The 17,844-nt window shown below is 42.2% G+C and overlaps 1 protein-coding gene across 1 annotated transcript in view; it reads right to left on the reverse strand.

Moving 5' to 3' along the window:
- The window catches only part of kcnb2b (potassium voltage-gated channel subfamily B member 2b), a 96,705-nt gene extending 81,929 nt beyond the window's left edge, over nucleotides 1–14,776 (reverse strand). The window contains exons 1-2 of the mRNA XM_039790412.1: nucleotides 14,398–14,776; nucleotides 12,643–13,348 (exon numbers count right to left, since the gene is read on the reverse strand). Of these exons, the coding sequence (XP_039646346.1) occupies nucleotides 12,643–13,227 (585 nt within the window). The 5' untranslated portion in view covers nucleotides 13,228–13,348; nucleotides 14,398–14,776. The remainder of the gene's footprint in view (nucleotides 1–12,642; nucleotides 13,349–14,397) is intronic.
- Nucleotides 14,777–17,844: the final 3,068 nt, after the last annotated feature.

Below are 17,844 nucleotides of genomic sequence, written 5' to 3' on the forward strand. Positions count from 1 at the left end.
AGATTTGGCATACATTTGGGCCTTTTTTGAAGAAATGTAAATAGTTTTACCTTTATATGAATTATAATGCTCATTATGTTTATTTTTGCACTGGATGACTCCAAATATGTAGGAGAACTGTTTTAGACAACACACATGCTTGTGTAGCATTGCTGTAGGTGTAATATCAATAATAATAAAAATATATGACATTATTATTTTGATTTTTGGCAAAAGCGTCTGGACTGTTTTTGAAAAAATGTATGTATTTTGTCAACTGTTTTATCCAGTATCAATTCTAAATACAATCGGTCGATTAATTGGTTATCGGCAAATACGGCCCAACCTAGCTATCGGTATCGGTAAAATCCACTATCGGTCAACCTCTAGTATTTCACACTGTTCCTTAAGGTCTCCTAATAGGGTATGTAACATTCGTTGGGCGGTTGTCCCGGTTGATATTTTATGGGTCCTTATACATCCCTGTGTTTTGGCCCTATTTGGAACGACAGCTTTTCTTCCAAATATGGTATGCTCATGAATATTTAGATGAGCTGCGCGCTGATTGGTTGAGCGAACCACATACACACACACGCACACACAGACACAGAGCTACACACACACACAGACACACAGAGCTACACAGACACACACACACACACACACGGAACTACACACACACACACACACACACACACGGAGCTACACACACATACACAGAGCTATACACAGAGACACAGAGCTACACACACACACACACAGACACGGAGCTACACACACAGACACACACACACACACACACTCTGTGACATGCCCAGACATGCCCGGGCGCAGCAGTGGCTGCAGCACGCCTAAAACAGCGGAGACAAAATGCAAAGTTTCAACACTTTCATTACAACTAGTGTTGTTGTAACGTTACCCTTGGAACCTCCACCAAAGAATCACAACTCACCCTGTAGCTAGTCAGCGTGGGGAAATTTAGCGGAGAGTGAATCCCTGCAGGCACGTCCTCTGCGCTGCTGCGTTTGATCCAAACTCCCGCTCCATTATCCGATATACTCGTTCTAAACACTTTTCTCTGGGCCAGTATTCCATTGTACAGCCTGGATCACTGCATTTACGACCGTGGTTCATTTCCAATATCCTTGAAAAACTTAAAAACTATCTGTCTTCTTTCTAAAGTACACAATGCAGCTCGTGTGGGAGATCCTGACAGAGCTCCAGCTCAGCGGGTCTGTGAAGGGAGACAGGCCGACCAGGAAGGCATCAAACCCGGCCAGCAGCCGCCTGCTGTCACAGCAGATTGTGGAGCTCTTGAATTCCGACACTGTCTTACCAAATTTGCAATTAGCCATAAGTTTTCGTAAAACTGCCCACAGCTCTACAGCTCTACATTGTTGATTTATTGCATAAAAAAGTCTCAGAAGTGAATTTAGTGATGGAATATCAGAGATCTGCGTGACAAAGACTTAGCTGACCTCAGGTCAGTGGTGTAGCCTATGCAAATGTTGGGGCGTGACAAAGACTAGGAGTTAAGGAGTTGACGACAACTTTTAGCTTTGTTGATATTCGCCCGTTTTCAGCAGCATTTTCAAATTGTGAGATTTGCAGAGGAAAGAGGTGTCAATGGGATTTTGAGGTTCTATGCATATCCTATTTACCCACCAAACTGTCATTTTTCAACTATGAGAAGGTAAAATCGGTTTTGCATTCTATCACCCCTTTAATGTCAGCATGCTAACATGCCAAATATGATGATGTTAAGCAGGTATATTGTTTAACATGTTCACCATGTTAGTTTAGTATGTTAGCATGCTAACATTTGCTAATTTGCAGTAAAAGTACAGCTGGGGCTAATGGGAATGTCTATGCCTTTGAAAGGCATTTGGACCACTTACAACTTGGATATCTGTAACTGTTGAAGTTTTTCCATCTGAACCAAAGTGGTGGACAGACTAACAGACATTGGCACATATCTCAAGAAAATTCAAGTAAAGAAACTCTTAAAAATAAGCAGAAATATCTCCTGCCACAGGCAGAAGTTTTTAAGTGCTTAAACTTTTATGACTGAATATGAGAATATGGTATTTAAGATGAACCTTTTGTATAATGAATGTCAGATATAGGATAACTCAAATTTAAGGTGAATTAAAGCATTTGAAGCAAGGCAGTTACTGTGGTGGCACTGTGGAACGCCTGTGGCTCAGCAGAAGATGCGGGAGTCCCACACACGCACAACAGAGCAGGAAATATAATAATTTCTTCTGTCACTTCCCGGGGTGCGGGGAGACAGCAAACAGCTGGCAACATAGCCCACAGTGACGCCAACAGCACGATGACAAGAGAAAAGCGAAGTGTGAAAGAGGGGAAGACGTTGTGTGCGAATGGTGGCGGTCCAGCAGAGGAGCTATAATAGGAAAAGACAGGAAAAGCTAAAGATTAGGGAGGAGGAGGAGGTGAGAGGGAAATGTGAGGAAATTTGTTGCCCAATCACAATAGCTTCTGCTTCGTCACCCAGTATCCATGAGGCGATGGCTAACAAGTGGCTTTAACCCTTCTCAACCTCCCAGTAATCTGCGTTATCTGTCTCTTTTCTCTTACACTTCCTGAGAGTCTCCTTCGTATAGCAGAGGTTTTAAATTAATTTCTCATATCCTACTAAATCAAGTCCCTGTTCTGCTGCTGAAGCTCTGGAGACCCTGTGATCTCCCTGAAGAGCCGGGCTGAATAAGGAAGGCACCATTCTTCTTCTTTCTTTCACATAAAAACACTAACCCAACTTGAACTTGGAGGACAGAGTCTTCCGTCTTGGCGCAATTAAATGAATAAAAGGTATTTTACACTCATCATATCACAGCAGCTACTGCTGTAAATGTGAGTGTGTGTGAACTCATCTCCGCCACACAATAGCAGGCAATTTCAGAGTCAGTGAGAGCTACTAAAGCATTTGGTAGAAATGACACAAACAGAAAATTACCAAAGACACTTCATCCCAGAGAAAATCATCCCAGTGCCAGAGCAAAGTATGAGGGCAAGTTTAAGTCAGTGAGACCTGAACTGTGCTGATACTGTACACTGTATGTGACAGCATCCCTTACATTTTCATTAGTTGTTGGTTGTGGGGGCTGAGGTACCAGCTGCTCTGCCTCTCAAACAGCCTGTATAGACATGAATTGCTCCCTGGGTGTTGATAAGTCACCATGGCACACCACGGTCACCATGGGAACTACGCAAACACAGCATTTCCGAGGAAACAAGTAAAATGAAGTTGATTACACATTGTTTTTTTTCCTTTTCAGAGCTCCTCGGAGGGGTTTTCTTGGTCAGTGGAGACTGCCAGGACTCTATAGGATATCCCTTTTATTAGCGAGAACACTCAATATGTATCACTTGTTTTTTTTTTAGATTCTTTTTGTGGGGCTTTTCCCTTTATTATAGTGACAGTGGATAGATGTGAAAGGGGGAGAGAGATGGGGGATGACACGTAGCAAAGGGCAGCAGGTCGCATTTCAACCTGTGTTGCTACAAGACTCAGCCAACATTGGGCAAATGCTCGTACTGGGTGAGCTAGAGGTCGCCCCGTATCACTTGGTTTTTGATTCTCCACCACTCAGTTTTCAAGTTGTCTGTATTGTTTGTATATTTATTGCATGTAAAGCCACTCAGATTTTATATCAAGAAGCAGACAAGACCTCTGTGCTGTAGGAAGTGGAGACCCCTGAGGAAGCACTCTTCTGACCAGTGGCACTGAATCATAAACATGATTGATAACGAGCCAAATGTAAAAACAGCACAATGAATACCAATGCAGTCTCATATCACCGCTTCCATGATGGAACGGTGGGCTGGATCACAATTCAGCTTTCCCCATGCGAGTAAATAAAGACAGAAATGTAGAGGGGCCCGGGAAAACAGAGCAGAGAGATGAAAGGGCGTAGGAGGTCGGAGTTATAGGAGGAAATAGAGGATTGTGGGGCGATATAAAAAAGCTAATGTAAAGGGAGGCTATGAAAGCAGCTGGGGTAGTACACAGGGAGAGGAGAGGAAGTGAAGGATATTGAAAGAGAGATGGCATGGGGAGAGTGAGGCAGACATCAGTGTGGCACTCACTATGTTGTGGCACCCACCACAGAAAGCTGGCTCAGCAGTATTCAAAGGCTCTCTGATAAAGAGGTGTGTGTGTGTGTGTGTGTGTGTGTGTGTGTGTGTGTGTGTGTGTGTGTGTGTGTGTGTGTGTGTGTGTGTGTGTGTGTGTGTGTGTGTGTGTGCGCGTGCGCATATGGACATGCCCGTTTGTGTGCTATTAGGAGGGCATAATGTGTCTACTATTGTATGTAAGACTGACTGTGAGTAGGCTACATAGTGTATGTTTACGTGTGCAAAGGGGGTTCACTGAAGCATGAATAGAAACCTGTCCTCTCTCCATCTCTCCGTATTTCCAATGCCTTCTGGGACAAGGAAAAGAGCAAACTACATGGTGAGCTAACCTCACGAGGCAGCGTTTGAGGTAATGAGGAGGAGGGCAGGAAGGAGATGAGGACGGCAGGAGGAGGAAGGAACACATTAGCCTCTTACCCAGAGTGTCACTCAAACTGGCAGTGCCAGCCAGCGTTGCTCGCTGCTGGTCCACCGCCACTCCCAGCCTTCAGTGGGATTTGTCTCGCTTTGACTGGGCTCAAACCTGGGCCTTTTCACCAATTTACATCTCGTGGACATTTTGCAGGCTTGATGTGTGCTCATAGAAAAGTGTGTTACAAGAAATGGTAGGAACATGATTAATGCTTACTTAAAGAGGCCATAATCAATATTTTTCTTTTAGTGATGTAATGTAATAATGAACCCACAGAGAATAAACTCCCGACTCTGCAGTTCCCGTTAGCTCTATTGAGCTTTAAGTGTATTTTTAATCATTGCTTTTTATTTTCCAGCCTGCAACTTTACAGTTTTGGTTCTCTCTTACAGCTCATATAGAGTTGTTTTCAATTAAAATTGTTCTATTGCAGACTACCTGCACAGCACCAAACAGCAGACAGCTAAAGTTAGCGACTAGCTGGTTAACATAGTGGAGCATTTAGTAGCTAAAGAGCCAGATATTTCCATTTGGGAGTTGGTGGAGACCAAAACAGAGCTGAAAAGAGAGTGAATATTTGACATTCATCAGGTAGACACAAACACAACTCCAATTTCAAGATCTCACCTTGGGCACTGGGAAATTAACATGTTATACACTAAATTATCACTTGAAAAACAATTGACAGATGAACTGATTAGGAAAATAATCTTTAGTTGCAGCCATAGTCATCACAGATTTCTTAGGAATCTTAGGAAATGTGAGGGTGTATTCTGAGGATGACAGAAGAATTACTCATGAGGTTTCAGCGTTCAGGCTTCTCACACCATCTGGCCACTCATTAGCCTTGGCTTGTATTGGCCATGTTGTTTATTCTAGACTTGGGCTATAGTGAGTTTGTAAGTTAACTGAATCCAGTTTTTCCCGTTGTTCTCTCTCTTCTCTGTTCCTGAAAGGGTACGAATAATATAGTGTTTATTAGTCATGGCTCATGGGTTTCACTTAATTATGTCTTCATTCACGAATCACTACATGCATGGTCAAGTGCAATAAGCCTCAAGACAGCCTGTTGGGACACCATTGCCGCTAGCTGCATCCAGACTGTAATTCCACTGCATGCAAGTTCCCACTGATAATCATGAAAATGGAAGAAAGCAGCTGCTGGTTATTTTTGCAAAGCAAAGCAAAAAGAGAGAATGGATGTGTACTGAGCACATTAATCAATAAGCATTTGTGGAATTATTCAAAATGTACAACAGCATGGTTTTAACAGATACATTTTAAAGGTCCCATGGCATGAAAAATTCACTTTATGAGGTTTTTTAACATTAATATGCGTTCCCCCAGCCTGCCTATGGTCCCCAATTGGCTTGAAATGGTGATAGGTGTAAACCGAGCCCTGGGTATCCTGCTCTGCCATTGAGAAAATGAAAGCTCAGATGGGCCGATCTGGAATCTAGCTTGTTATGAGGTCATAACAAGCAAGATTACCTCCCCTTTCTCTGCTTTGCCCACCCAGAGAATTTGGCCAACCCATGAGAGAGAGACATCATGGCTTTCAAATGAGCAAAGTGGCAGTTGGTCAAGGCCACACCCCCACCCTCCACTTTGCCCCTCCCTCTCTCCTCCTCAATAGCTACAGACACAGAAATGGCACATCCTAAGGAAAGCTCATTGTGGGACTGGCTCTAGTGGCTGTAATTCTGCACCAAGGCTGAATTTTGGGAAAGAGACTTCAGATATAGTATTAGGGGACCACTGAGGTCTATAGAAAAGGATCCAAAGAGCACCATGTCATGGGACCTTTAAGGGTCAGCAGCAGTATCGATAGCCTTATCTGGTTCGTCTTCAACAACTTCCTTTACCTCGTTTCAAATATTCCCTTTGAACCCTGCAGGTGAAAGTCACAGCTACGACGCTGTAGTTATGGTGCGTTCTTTTTGTCCACCGAAGTCGATCTACGAGTCGTTTTCCGGAGTTATGAACCAGAAGTTGCGAAAAAGAACGCCCCCGAGGTCGTATATACGACTCGTCAAGTCGTCTGAACTCAGAGTACCCCGAGTTCACTTTCAAAGATGGCTACATCGTGCATCACACGTAGTAAACAAGTGGTTTTCTACAATTTTAAGCACTTTTGTCTTTGTTGTAACCAAATGAAGAAGTCGTACACATAGCACTGTATACTGCTACCTATAGGCATGTTTCTGCAGTCTTATTATGAGTTAAATACCGCCTAATTAGTTATTTTGTAGCTTGTGCAGCTGAAATTGGCTAGAGACGCTCGGTTGCTATATGACAACAATGGCCGAGTCTTGAGCAGAAAGCAGAGCAGTAGCCTACACGGATGTGACGTCACACTTACAAGACAAAAAGAACGCACCATTAGATCAATAAAGGGCTGCAGTGTCCTAACCTCCTCTCCATTTAAACATAACATTGGGAAACCTCTGTAAAACCATAATATGACACAAGCTTTTTCAGACCATTTCAAATTCAAAAATTGCTTATATGATAAGAACTGCTAATTTAATGTTCCATTGTGTATTCTTTGCCACAAACACTTTTATTTTTATACATACAGTGTTCCATCAGCACTATCAGAAATCAAATGCACCCACAGCACGAGTGTAAAACTGAGCTACAAGACATCATTCCATAGATTTTAAAGTGATTTGAGTATTTCACAGTCAACAGATACCACAAACCTGGTAAACGCTACACAACGCTATTGTTATGAAAGTATAGATGGTATATAGTAGTACATTTGCTGCTTAGTAACATAACTATAAATTCAAACAGTATTGACTAAGCTGCGGAGAGTGGAAAGTGCTCTATGCACTGCTTACAGCACTTGCACAGTTTGTTGTCCATATGAGGAAATTCATGTTTAGAGTGAGTAATTAGCCGAACAAACTAGTGAGTATTCACTGTGTATACAACAAATCAGCCCCTTTTCACGAAAACAACAGAAGGATCGCTTAGAAATGCTTTAAACAAATGAAACAGCTTGAGTGTACAAGGTATGGAACTGACACCAGAGTGCATTTTAAAGGCTTTCACTATCCTTTCAACCCCAATATTGTATAAATAACCATTTCTTATATGAACCCGTACAGAACTGATTTTAATTTAAGATAATCCTAATGTTGCAGGTGACTTGTAGAGAGAAAAAAAAGACAGCGGTGAACAGGACTGGGTTAAAGTGACATCCAGATGATGAATGCTGCTGCCTCTGCCCATGCAGGGACTATAAGAACTCATGCCACCTATAATCTAGGAGGTCCTCTCTTATCTGATTATGATTGCAGGGTAAAGAGGATTTAGGTGCTGGTGCCTAAACGCTAGGCTGTACTGATTAGATGCCCGGTGGAAGGCTTATGTAACTGGGAGGCTGCAGGAGGGGAGAAGGTGTAATCTATAAATGACAAAGTTGTCTCCTGCAATTTGATTTGATTTTGATTTGATTTGATTTAATTGTAAGAGAGTGCCCTACACATGACAAAAGGACATCAAATACAATCGAGGATAAAAACACAATAAAGTCCAAGACTTATTTCCATTGTGGTCCGCAATGCATCCTGATAACTTGCTAAGGGCCAAATAACATTCAAAAGTTCAATAATAACTGCTTCAGGTTAGAGTTATTATCAGCCGCTCTGCCTCTTGTATAGAGCCATCAACTTGACTTAAAAACATTGAGACAGGCTTATGACCCACAAACACCAAAATTTGATTTCAACAGTCAATGTCAGCGTCCAGTGGGCAGTCTTTTTACAAAATAAGCAAAAAAGTAACAAGCTGAGAGCATTTCTTCCATAAGATGCCAATCCCTATCGATTTACCCTTCTGAAGACCACAATCCATGCAGAGATGAAAGGATGATAATGAAACGCAAGGTAGAGGACATGCTGCTTGAATTTGACTTGGGGGCACATACTGTACACAATTTTTACTTAATGCTGACAGAAGGCCTCTTCTTTACTTTTCCTATCTCCGCCTCCCTTCCCTTTGACTCTCCCATTATCAGGAACTACATCAGTGCTATAAAAGCCTGGGAGGATGGAGAGTTAGAGGCTGTCTGCAGTGAGCTCAGTTACAGTGGGCTCATTGAATTTGCTACTGTCACCCTTAAAACTATATGCATTCATATTTTCACATGTGCTGATTCTATAAATTCATCAACAAAACAGCATTGTGCATTTTGCGGCTACACTGCATTTACAGAGATGAATATGACAAAATTGACAAAGATTGCCATTTGAGGTGGTGGTTACAGTATTATGCTACAGCTCCCTCACATTGTGTGATCATCATCATCAACAGTGTCTGCGGTGGACTGACTTTGGCTGTTTTCAAGCGTGGGAGGACCAAACAGCATGCAGGCCCATTGCTCAACATTCCCACTAGCTAGACTAGATTATTAGATAAAGGGGAGAGTAATGGTACACATCCACATTAAGAGCAAGCAGAAGGCTGAACATGGCTGGTGTAGGGAGGAGGGGGAGATAGAAAACCCAACTTGAAATGTCTGGCAAGTAGAAACATTGATCTCTTTAAAATGCTCTGAATCCTTGGCCATTATTTTCTCACACTGCCCAGACTGGATGGCCTCTTAAGTGAAGAAAACCTAAATGGGGGATAATTTATTATCTAGAAGCTTTGCATGAACACAAATCAAAATAAAAACATGCTGCTCTTGCAAATTATGCTATTACAACGGAGCACTGTAGGCATCAATGTAGCACCCAATAGCATTCATTTATAATGCCAGGAACACAGCCTGACTCATATGTTAATGTTGAAGCTCCCGCTAAATTACTTATTGTGTGGTAAATGGCTGGTGAGGTCCTAATATAAATTACACGCTTTCTTCATATCACTGTTGATATGAACACAGAAATAAATGCATCTTATTACAGTTCACACGGACAAAAGACACTTCCAGTGGAAAAACATAAGCTATAGGTTACAAACTACCTTTACATACAACTTATATGCACTGAGATCTGTCTCTGCAGGAATGATGGTAATACATTTATGCAGGAAAATAGAAAAAAAAAAAGTAGTCCAGCAATTTAGATATGGCTTCCTTTTATGAGCTTGTGCTAAGAGTAGTGCTGAAGAACTACACCCGTGACTCACTGTAAACAAAAGAGGGTCAGGGCAGCACAAATCCTTCAGGCTCAATATCAAGGATGACACGTTCTACTGGATTAATAGAAATTATAGCCCACAGTAAGGAAACAATGGCAACATCCATTTGATGTTGAGAGTGCCACTCTATTCCTATATAATTTAATAGCACATGGCAGTCTTTTACCAATGGTTATAAGCTGTGGAGATACATAACAGAGCAGAGATGTAGCACTTAAGATAGACTGTTTTGTTTATTAGTTTTTTTAATAAGGGTAAAAGCTCCTGCAGGAGTACACATACAGGAGTCTGGATGCTCATCTGTGACAAGCCAAGCAGTAGTTACCAGAACCGGACACAAACTAATTCCCCCCTCCTCCTCCTTACACAGCGGGGGCACTCAACCACAAGTCACGCAGTTACACAGAGAAGCAACTGCATCAGCCAGTGTCCTTTTTGTTCTGACCATTGCATTCATTATTCATTGGGAAAGGTTTGCAAAGATCCAGCTCAGCATCCTGAGGCGTATCTGTAAATGACTGCATCTCTCTCTTTTTTTTTTTTTTTTTTTTTTTTTTTTTTTTTTTTTTTTTTTTCTCATTTTTTTGGGCTTTCCTCTACCACAATCATTTCCGCCTCCACCTCTCTTCCTTCACTTGTGGCTTTCTCTCTCAACTCTCACCTCTCTGCTCGCTTCTCTTCAACCAGTTTTTCTTGGTGCATCGTCCACTTAGCTTTAATCTTTTCCATTCTGGGAGGATCTGCCCATACTCCCAAAGTGTGCACTGCTGTTATTGCTGATGAATGTAATCCTTACTTGATTGACCATGCTGAAAAGGTCAGTCCTCTCATGCTTAACCTTTTTTTAAGGGCAGAGAGGGCCATAGGTGCTATAGAGCAGCACAATGTGCTCTAATGTCTGATTAAGGCAGTGTAGGAGAAATGGAGTGAGAGAAAAAGAGAGGGAGAGATAAAATGTGTACGCCAGAAGACTCTGTGAATGCATTTGACAAAGGGCTCAGGTTGCTTTGTATAAAAGCACACGGCTGTGTACCAGCCTGGTAATGGTACTTCCTTGGTCAAGGGCTTTCAAGGGTTCTCACTGCATGGTGCGTGCCCAATAAAAGGCTTCCCTGACCTCGGGGAGCTGCCATCTGACGAGTCAAGCGGCCCCGGCAGTCTATTACTAAATGTTCTTTCAGCTGTGGATAACCTTAGTGCGATCGCAAGGCTAAGCCATTAGAGTCACGTTCAAGTTCTCCTCGTAGGGCACTCAGCGGAATGTCAATTTGAATTAAGGTGGGATTTCCCTTTAAGGTTTCAGAGGCTTCCCCCACACAAAGTGAACAGGTCAGCAATACTGAGATGTGTCTGGATAATGGGAGATTGTATTGAGGAGGTAAATCACTTTAAATATCACACAGCGTATCAAATTACCCCCTGTGCTATCACATGAGTTTGCCTTAGATATCGGCAGCCTCCTTATAATTGATTCTTGTGATATACAGTACAGCTGAAGGCTGAATACAATTATTAAGCTGAGGCGGGATTCCTTGTCAATCACAAATCACTAGATGATTCGGGGTAAACAAGCGAAGCTACGCTGGAATAATACAGGAAGGAAGAGAAAACATGTATGGCAGCCCTAAGGATTTGAACTTTATGTATTCAGTGCCATATTTATGTTATTTTCTAAAGTGCAATACTGCACTATAAATTTAGCACAAGGCACCAGGGGCTAAAATTTAATCTAGCAGTATTTCCAAAATGCCTCAACAATCCACCACACGTACAGCACATCAGGAGTTGTATTTCCCCCACATAGGGGATAATGTTGCCTTGGTCACACACACACACACACACACACACACACACACACACACACACACACACACACACACACACACACACACACACACACACACACACACACACACACACAGTGTTTATGATCCTCTGACATGGAAAATAGACAATAGCAGTCATCCTTGCCCAGCACTTCCACGATGATGAGATCAGGATACTGGAGAAGGTAAATTACCAGTGATTGGATTTCATCAAGGTTTACCTACCTAATTGAGGACCGAGTCAGAATGGGGGTTAGGATGAAGGGGAGGTGGATGAGGAGTTGAAAGAGATGTCATCATCAGCCTGGACACTGCTACACAGTCATTTGATTTCTGTGAGATTTATCATGTACGAATGAAAACTGCATGTGACTGATGCAGCAGTTTTCTAAACACGTGGTACGTGGGAAGGGAAAAGCATTGAAGACAAACCGCATAAATTGGCTCAAAGTAAACATTGTAAACGACTTCAGAATTAACAGCATTCATTGATACACCTGCGACAAACTTTGGACATCATCCTGTCCTTTCACTGACTCATCCAATCAGACTGACACTGACTGACACTGACAGATCTGGTCTACACGGACAAACTTTATCTCTGCAAAGAAAGCAACACTAGAAGCTTACGCACCTACCAATTAATTTGTCAAAGCAAAGGGAGACTAAGTCAAGCTCATGCAATGATTCCACTACTAATGTGTCACTGCCAGAACTATACATTTTACTTTACACCATGACGTTTGCTTGTACATCACACACCTAATTCATCTCCTCATCTCTTCTGCTTCCGTTCTTCCATTACATCCACACAATTGTTACCCAAAGACGGCAGCTTCCTCTATATTTAAACCATCCTATCAACTGTTGCTACTTGCAAAGATGTAAAGCAGACAGATGGCACAAGAAAACACCTGATGAGAGTACAGTGCACGCCTGTTTAAGATTAAAATTGATGAACTCATGATTATTATTTTTTTTACAGGTGGGAGTAGGCTTTTAATGAGTGTGCTTGTAATGTGTTATGATCCAGGCAGAGTGTTCGGCTTTGAATGTGTTCAGGAAATGTGAGATGGGGGCGGTGTGATCACACTTCCAGTTTCGGTTCCCTACCTTGGCAGCCACCGAGGAGCTGGGCTTCTCCAGGAGATCCCACAGCTTCTTCCTCTTGTCTGAGCAGCAGGTGTTATCAAACTCTCCCTCTCCCTCCCTATCCCTCATTGTCTCTGCCTCCCGCCGCAGCTCCTCATTCATCTGCTCTTTTTTCTGGTGGTAACGGGCCTGGCAGCAGGACTCCAGGTAGATCTCGTCAATCCCCCAGTAGTCTAACTCCTGGCCAAACGAAAGGGCACACATCTCCTCCATCATGTGTAATTTGCCTGTGCGGTAAAAGTTCAGAATGGAGGTGAAAGCCCCCGGGTGCCGGTCAAAGAAGTATTCGTTTTCGTTCAGGCTGTAATCGTCGCAGACTTCCATCAGGGACTCATGGGTGTTGTAGTCTCGAAGCTTGCCGAGCCGGGTCCTAGGTAGCCTGTCCAGGGTCCGCCACAGGACCTCGTGGTTCAGACCCCCGACGTTAAGGCGGACTCTACGGGAGCGGGCTTTGGTGCGGATGATGTCGATGGGCTCGGGGGGCAGGGAGGGAGCGGTTCGGATGTTGGTGGGCTTGAGCCCTGCTGGTCCAAGCTTCTCAGCCATGGTGATGGAAAAGGAGACGTCTTGGGGAAGATGTTACGATGACACACAAAAAGGAAAATATAAAAAAAGGTTGACAAATGTTGAACTATGTTGGATCCTCTTTAGGCAAGTCCCTCCATGGCTGAGAAAACAAAAGAGACAGTTTGTGAGATGACTTAAAGGCAGATGACACAAATTGATCCAATTGTTATTTTGCTAAATGTAACATATTTTTATGCTTTGATAAGCTCCTTTTAATCAGCAGTAGGACACAGTCACCTGTTACTTTAAATTGACAGTTAGAAATAGTAACAGATGCACAGGGTTATTGATCCCTTTCATTACATTTCAAAGAAGGCGTTAGGCAGAATCGATGATTTTCTTTTAACAGCCTATATGGCTGCTTTGCTTTGTACTCCACTCCAGCATTGTTATGGCTGTAGTGAGGCAATGTACTCCTGCTGGAGCATTACTTTCTATATACAGCCTCATCGGTCAAAAATGAGACTCAGTGGTAGGTCAGGAAGCAAATTAACAGAAAGAAACCTTGAAATGAATGTATGTGTTCTTACTATTTGAATCAAGGTGTGACAGCAATTTCTGGAGTCTTATTTATTCATTTTTAAATATATTTTCCCTTGCCTCTATAGGTCATAACAATAACAGTTTCTCACAAATATGAGCCCTTGCACATCACAAAAGAGCCACAGTGTAGCATTTTAATTTTTTACAGAATGGTTAGAATGTCCTTAGCACTTGAATAAGTCCTCAACGTTATATAAAGTTGTATATTAGAGTCTTTAATCATTTATTGAAGCAGGTTACCATTGTAATAAGGAACAGGGCTTAACATCCTACATAATTCAGATAAGCAGATGTTCTTGAATGCAACAGCTTTTAGTGACATTTGACACTGCTTGCTTATTTGTACCAAACAATGGCCAAAACAGACAATTTGACTATACAAATTGGATAAAATTAGTATAGGGAGGGATGTAAAGCGGCAACACATTAACGTATGTGTCTTGACTTGTTCTGCAGTCCTATACATTCAGAAGCATTGCAGACCTGTTACGCTAAAACAGGTTTTTATAATCCAACACCTTCTATTTAAATCAGTCTTAAACAATTTCGACTGTTTTCAAAGTATCCAAATAAAGAAAAATGTCAAAGAAAAATAGTCTCTCTCACCTTGCCGAGATAAACCACCTTTTGCATGCAAACTCCTCTTGTGGGAGTAGAGGATGGAAAGGGTGCCGGGATCCCCCTTTAGTCAAGCGGCAACGACTGAAGAGAGCACTCCGCGGACGCCGCGCGGAGAACGCGCGTCCCACATTTTGTTTAAAATGAGTCGAGAAGAGAGGGGGAAAAGCGTGACTGTCTTCCTCTAGAAATGATCACCCGAACAGAACCAGCGCTGTTTCGCCATCAGAACACTGTGGGAAGAGAGTCCTGCCTTCAACCAAAAGCTTGCGCACACAGTGCAGTGAAGACTGGCTCACTGAATCACTGTGTACTGCAGACGTCGTGCGCGTAAAAAGGCAACGGGAAGGAACGGGATAAGCGAACTGCGGAGTGTCCCGCTGTATACTACAGTCCATGAGGAGGAGCAGAGGGGTGCACGTGGGCTGCGCCATATGGTGAAAACCTTAATGCAGCTGTATTGTAGGTCATATTCTGTTACACAACTAAATGAAACCAACTCGTTTTAAATCGAGATGTGTGACTTGGAACTCTGGTTGTAGTAGCAGGGTGAATTATGGACGCAAAGAGAGTTGATTATGAGATTTCATAACATTAGGCTGTAGTACAAACAACCGCTCTTGCACACACACACACAGAAACAAAACTACACACACGTGCCATAACCTTTTATATCATATCTTAGAAATCACATCCCCATATAAAGGCTGCTTTTGAAGTGTTGGTGGCAGATGATATTACAGTAGGTGCACACTTTGCCACAGGCGACATTTAGTGAAATGACCATCAAACGTAATGCGGCCTCTGACTGTAAATGCACAATAAGGCCTGGGCTTTTACTTTGCAGCGATGCGAAGAATTCTCCCTAAAGACTGATAGAACATATTATTTAATTTAACTTCAGAACACATTATTGCTTCCTTCACCCCATAACTTTCACACATACTAGCAGTGTTGCAATCCATTACTGTAAAAGTAGCTACAACAGCTAAAACCTCAAAGGTGACAACTAACCAGCTATTTAAGATGCTTTATTGGAACCCACAACAAGTAACCTGATCCAAGAGGATGGCCTGACTCTTTTTCTTGACCAGACAGTAAGCCAGCGATAAACTTCTATTAGCTATCAATATATAATGATTTCCCCACTCCCTGGTTTTAAATGAATAAATAGAAATATTAAATGATGAATCCCTTATTATACCTCAGATCATTACCTGCTGGAGTGTTCTCTCCTCTCTCTCTCTCTCTCTCCACCTTTCATATAAGTTCAATACAGTAATGATATTTCCTCATATAAAGCGTATGTGTCAGTTGAACATTTCCCCTTAGCCGAGCATTTTTCCAAGAAATTTGATTATACAATGCATACGTGTAATTGATTTCCTTGCCATGTTCCTTCCTTCCAGTGACAAGAGGTCAATAACTCCACATTGACTAACCGCAGCCTTTGTGTGCACGTATAGGCTACCAAGTCTGAACTGTGTGGGCTGTTGTTTGAAGGTCAAAGGCTTTTAGCACTGTCCAGATGTCACTTGGGGATCTGCAGATATGAGATTGGGGATCTGCAGACTCCCAAACCATATTTATAGCAATCACATATGGACCTGATGAATTATTTGAAAGGGGACTTCAGCACATATAGGCTGCATGCAAATTTGATTTGAACAGAGCAAGAGGGTTAGGCTAGGAGTTGTGTGAAAATATGCATCTAAGAAGAAAAAAAAAGAAAGTTTTTTTCTTCCAACAACACAATGTTTACCAGACAAAGTTTGCCGTTCCCCACCCCCCCCTCACCCCACACAAGGATAACATTTATTTGACAGCGCTCAGTAGCAGTGAAGCAGTAAACCCCTAATTGACAGACGTTATTTTCTTGATGACAACAAAACCGCTGATGACACAGTTGTTAATTACTTCGGGTACAGGGAAATGATGAAAACTAATTGACTGTGTCCCCCTGTTATTGATCATTATCAAACTGGCAGTCAGTCAGTCATCCTATGAGTCATGATGTGTGAGGTAGCAGTGATGTTGGTAGAAAATAATCAGCAGAGCAGGATTGTGCACCATGGCAAATGCGTTGTGTGGAGTAATATCAAATTTGTACAATAGATGCTTCAAGCTATATACTAACCACCTGCATGCACGGAAGCCAGCGAGTGGGCAGAATAACTCTAGTTAGCAGCTTTATGTCTGTAATTAATAATTTTCTATATAGAAATGTGGTGATGCGCTGCAGGTTACAAAGGACTACAAAATGTTTTTATTTTTTCTAGAGGGTGTTCATAGAGATGACGTTGTGCAATTATTATTATTTTTTTATTCCTGTGTACAATGTGGGCATGTGTGCCTGTGTGGGTTGCTGCCATAGCAACCAAAATTGTAGCATCATGCTGAGGGAACACTTTGGGCCATGGAGCCAGATAAATTGACGGGCTAGCATGGCTGACAGTGATTGAATCAACTGTTTGGTCAATTAACCTTTGCTGTCTGTATTTATCAGAATATATTATACACCCCTGACAACGATAATGTGACATGATAATGGAAACTGAATGCTATGCAGGAGTTTTACAGTATACGGTACATTCTGTGTGTGAAGACAGAGAAAAGTAAAGAAGAATTCAAAGGTGAGGAGGTAACCTAACAGCCACCTCTAGCTCCTCTCTTTGGAAGCACGTTCTCATCAATCACAGTCCAAAAAAGGGTTGACAGACTACAGCGGCTGCCTAATCCCCGAGCCGTCACTGCCTGCTGTATTTCCCCTTTTCAATTTGTCATAAAATGTGTCCACTCCATCATCCAAACAACACCATGGACACACTTGCACCCCACAGCTTCTGCTTCTGACGCTGTCAGCAAATAAAAGAGGCACCCATCATCTGTGTCCATAACGCCTTCATTAGAAAGAACTGTGTGTTCACTTATAGATAAAGAAAATATGCTATTGTATTGGGTTCTTAAAGTAATACGGGCTATGTTGCATTAAATAAGTTACTAAATGTATTTTTCTGTAAAAAGGCTGAGTAGATTTAAGCCAACAAGCCACATTGGCTTTCGTGTAAAATGGGTTTGAGTGTGGTGGAAGAAACAGAGAGAGAGAGAGAGAGAGAGAGAGAGAAAAGAAATGTGGCTGTGATTTACTGTGAGCTTCTGCAGGAGAGGGGATCAAAAGTCACATTCATTTAAATTACAATAATAAGCATTCAATCAATGTGGGACACCTTTCTATTAATAGGGAGCTGCAATAATTTGAATACTTGTAGAAAAAGAGAGAGAAAAAAGACATAGGTGAGCAAGGTTCTCTCCCACTCTTTTCCTCTGCTGCCTGCTACCAGTGCATGGTATTTTAAAGGCTTGGATATCACATCATTTTCAAAGCTGTCATTTATTATTCTGTGAAATTCAAAGTTGGGGAAGGCCCATGACTGG

This window comes from Perca fluviatilis, chromosome 22 (assembly GCF_010015445.1).
Source record: "Perca fluviatilis chromosome 22, GENO_Pfluv_1.0, whole genome shotgun sequence".
Classification (NCBI taxonomy): Eukaryota; Metazoa; Chordata; class Actinopteri; order Perciformes; family Percidae; genus Perca; species Perca fluviatilis.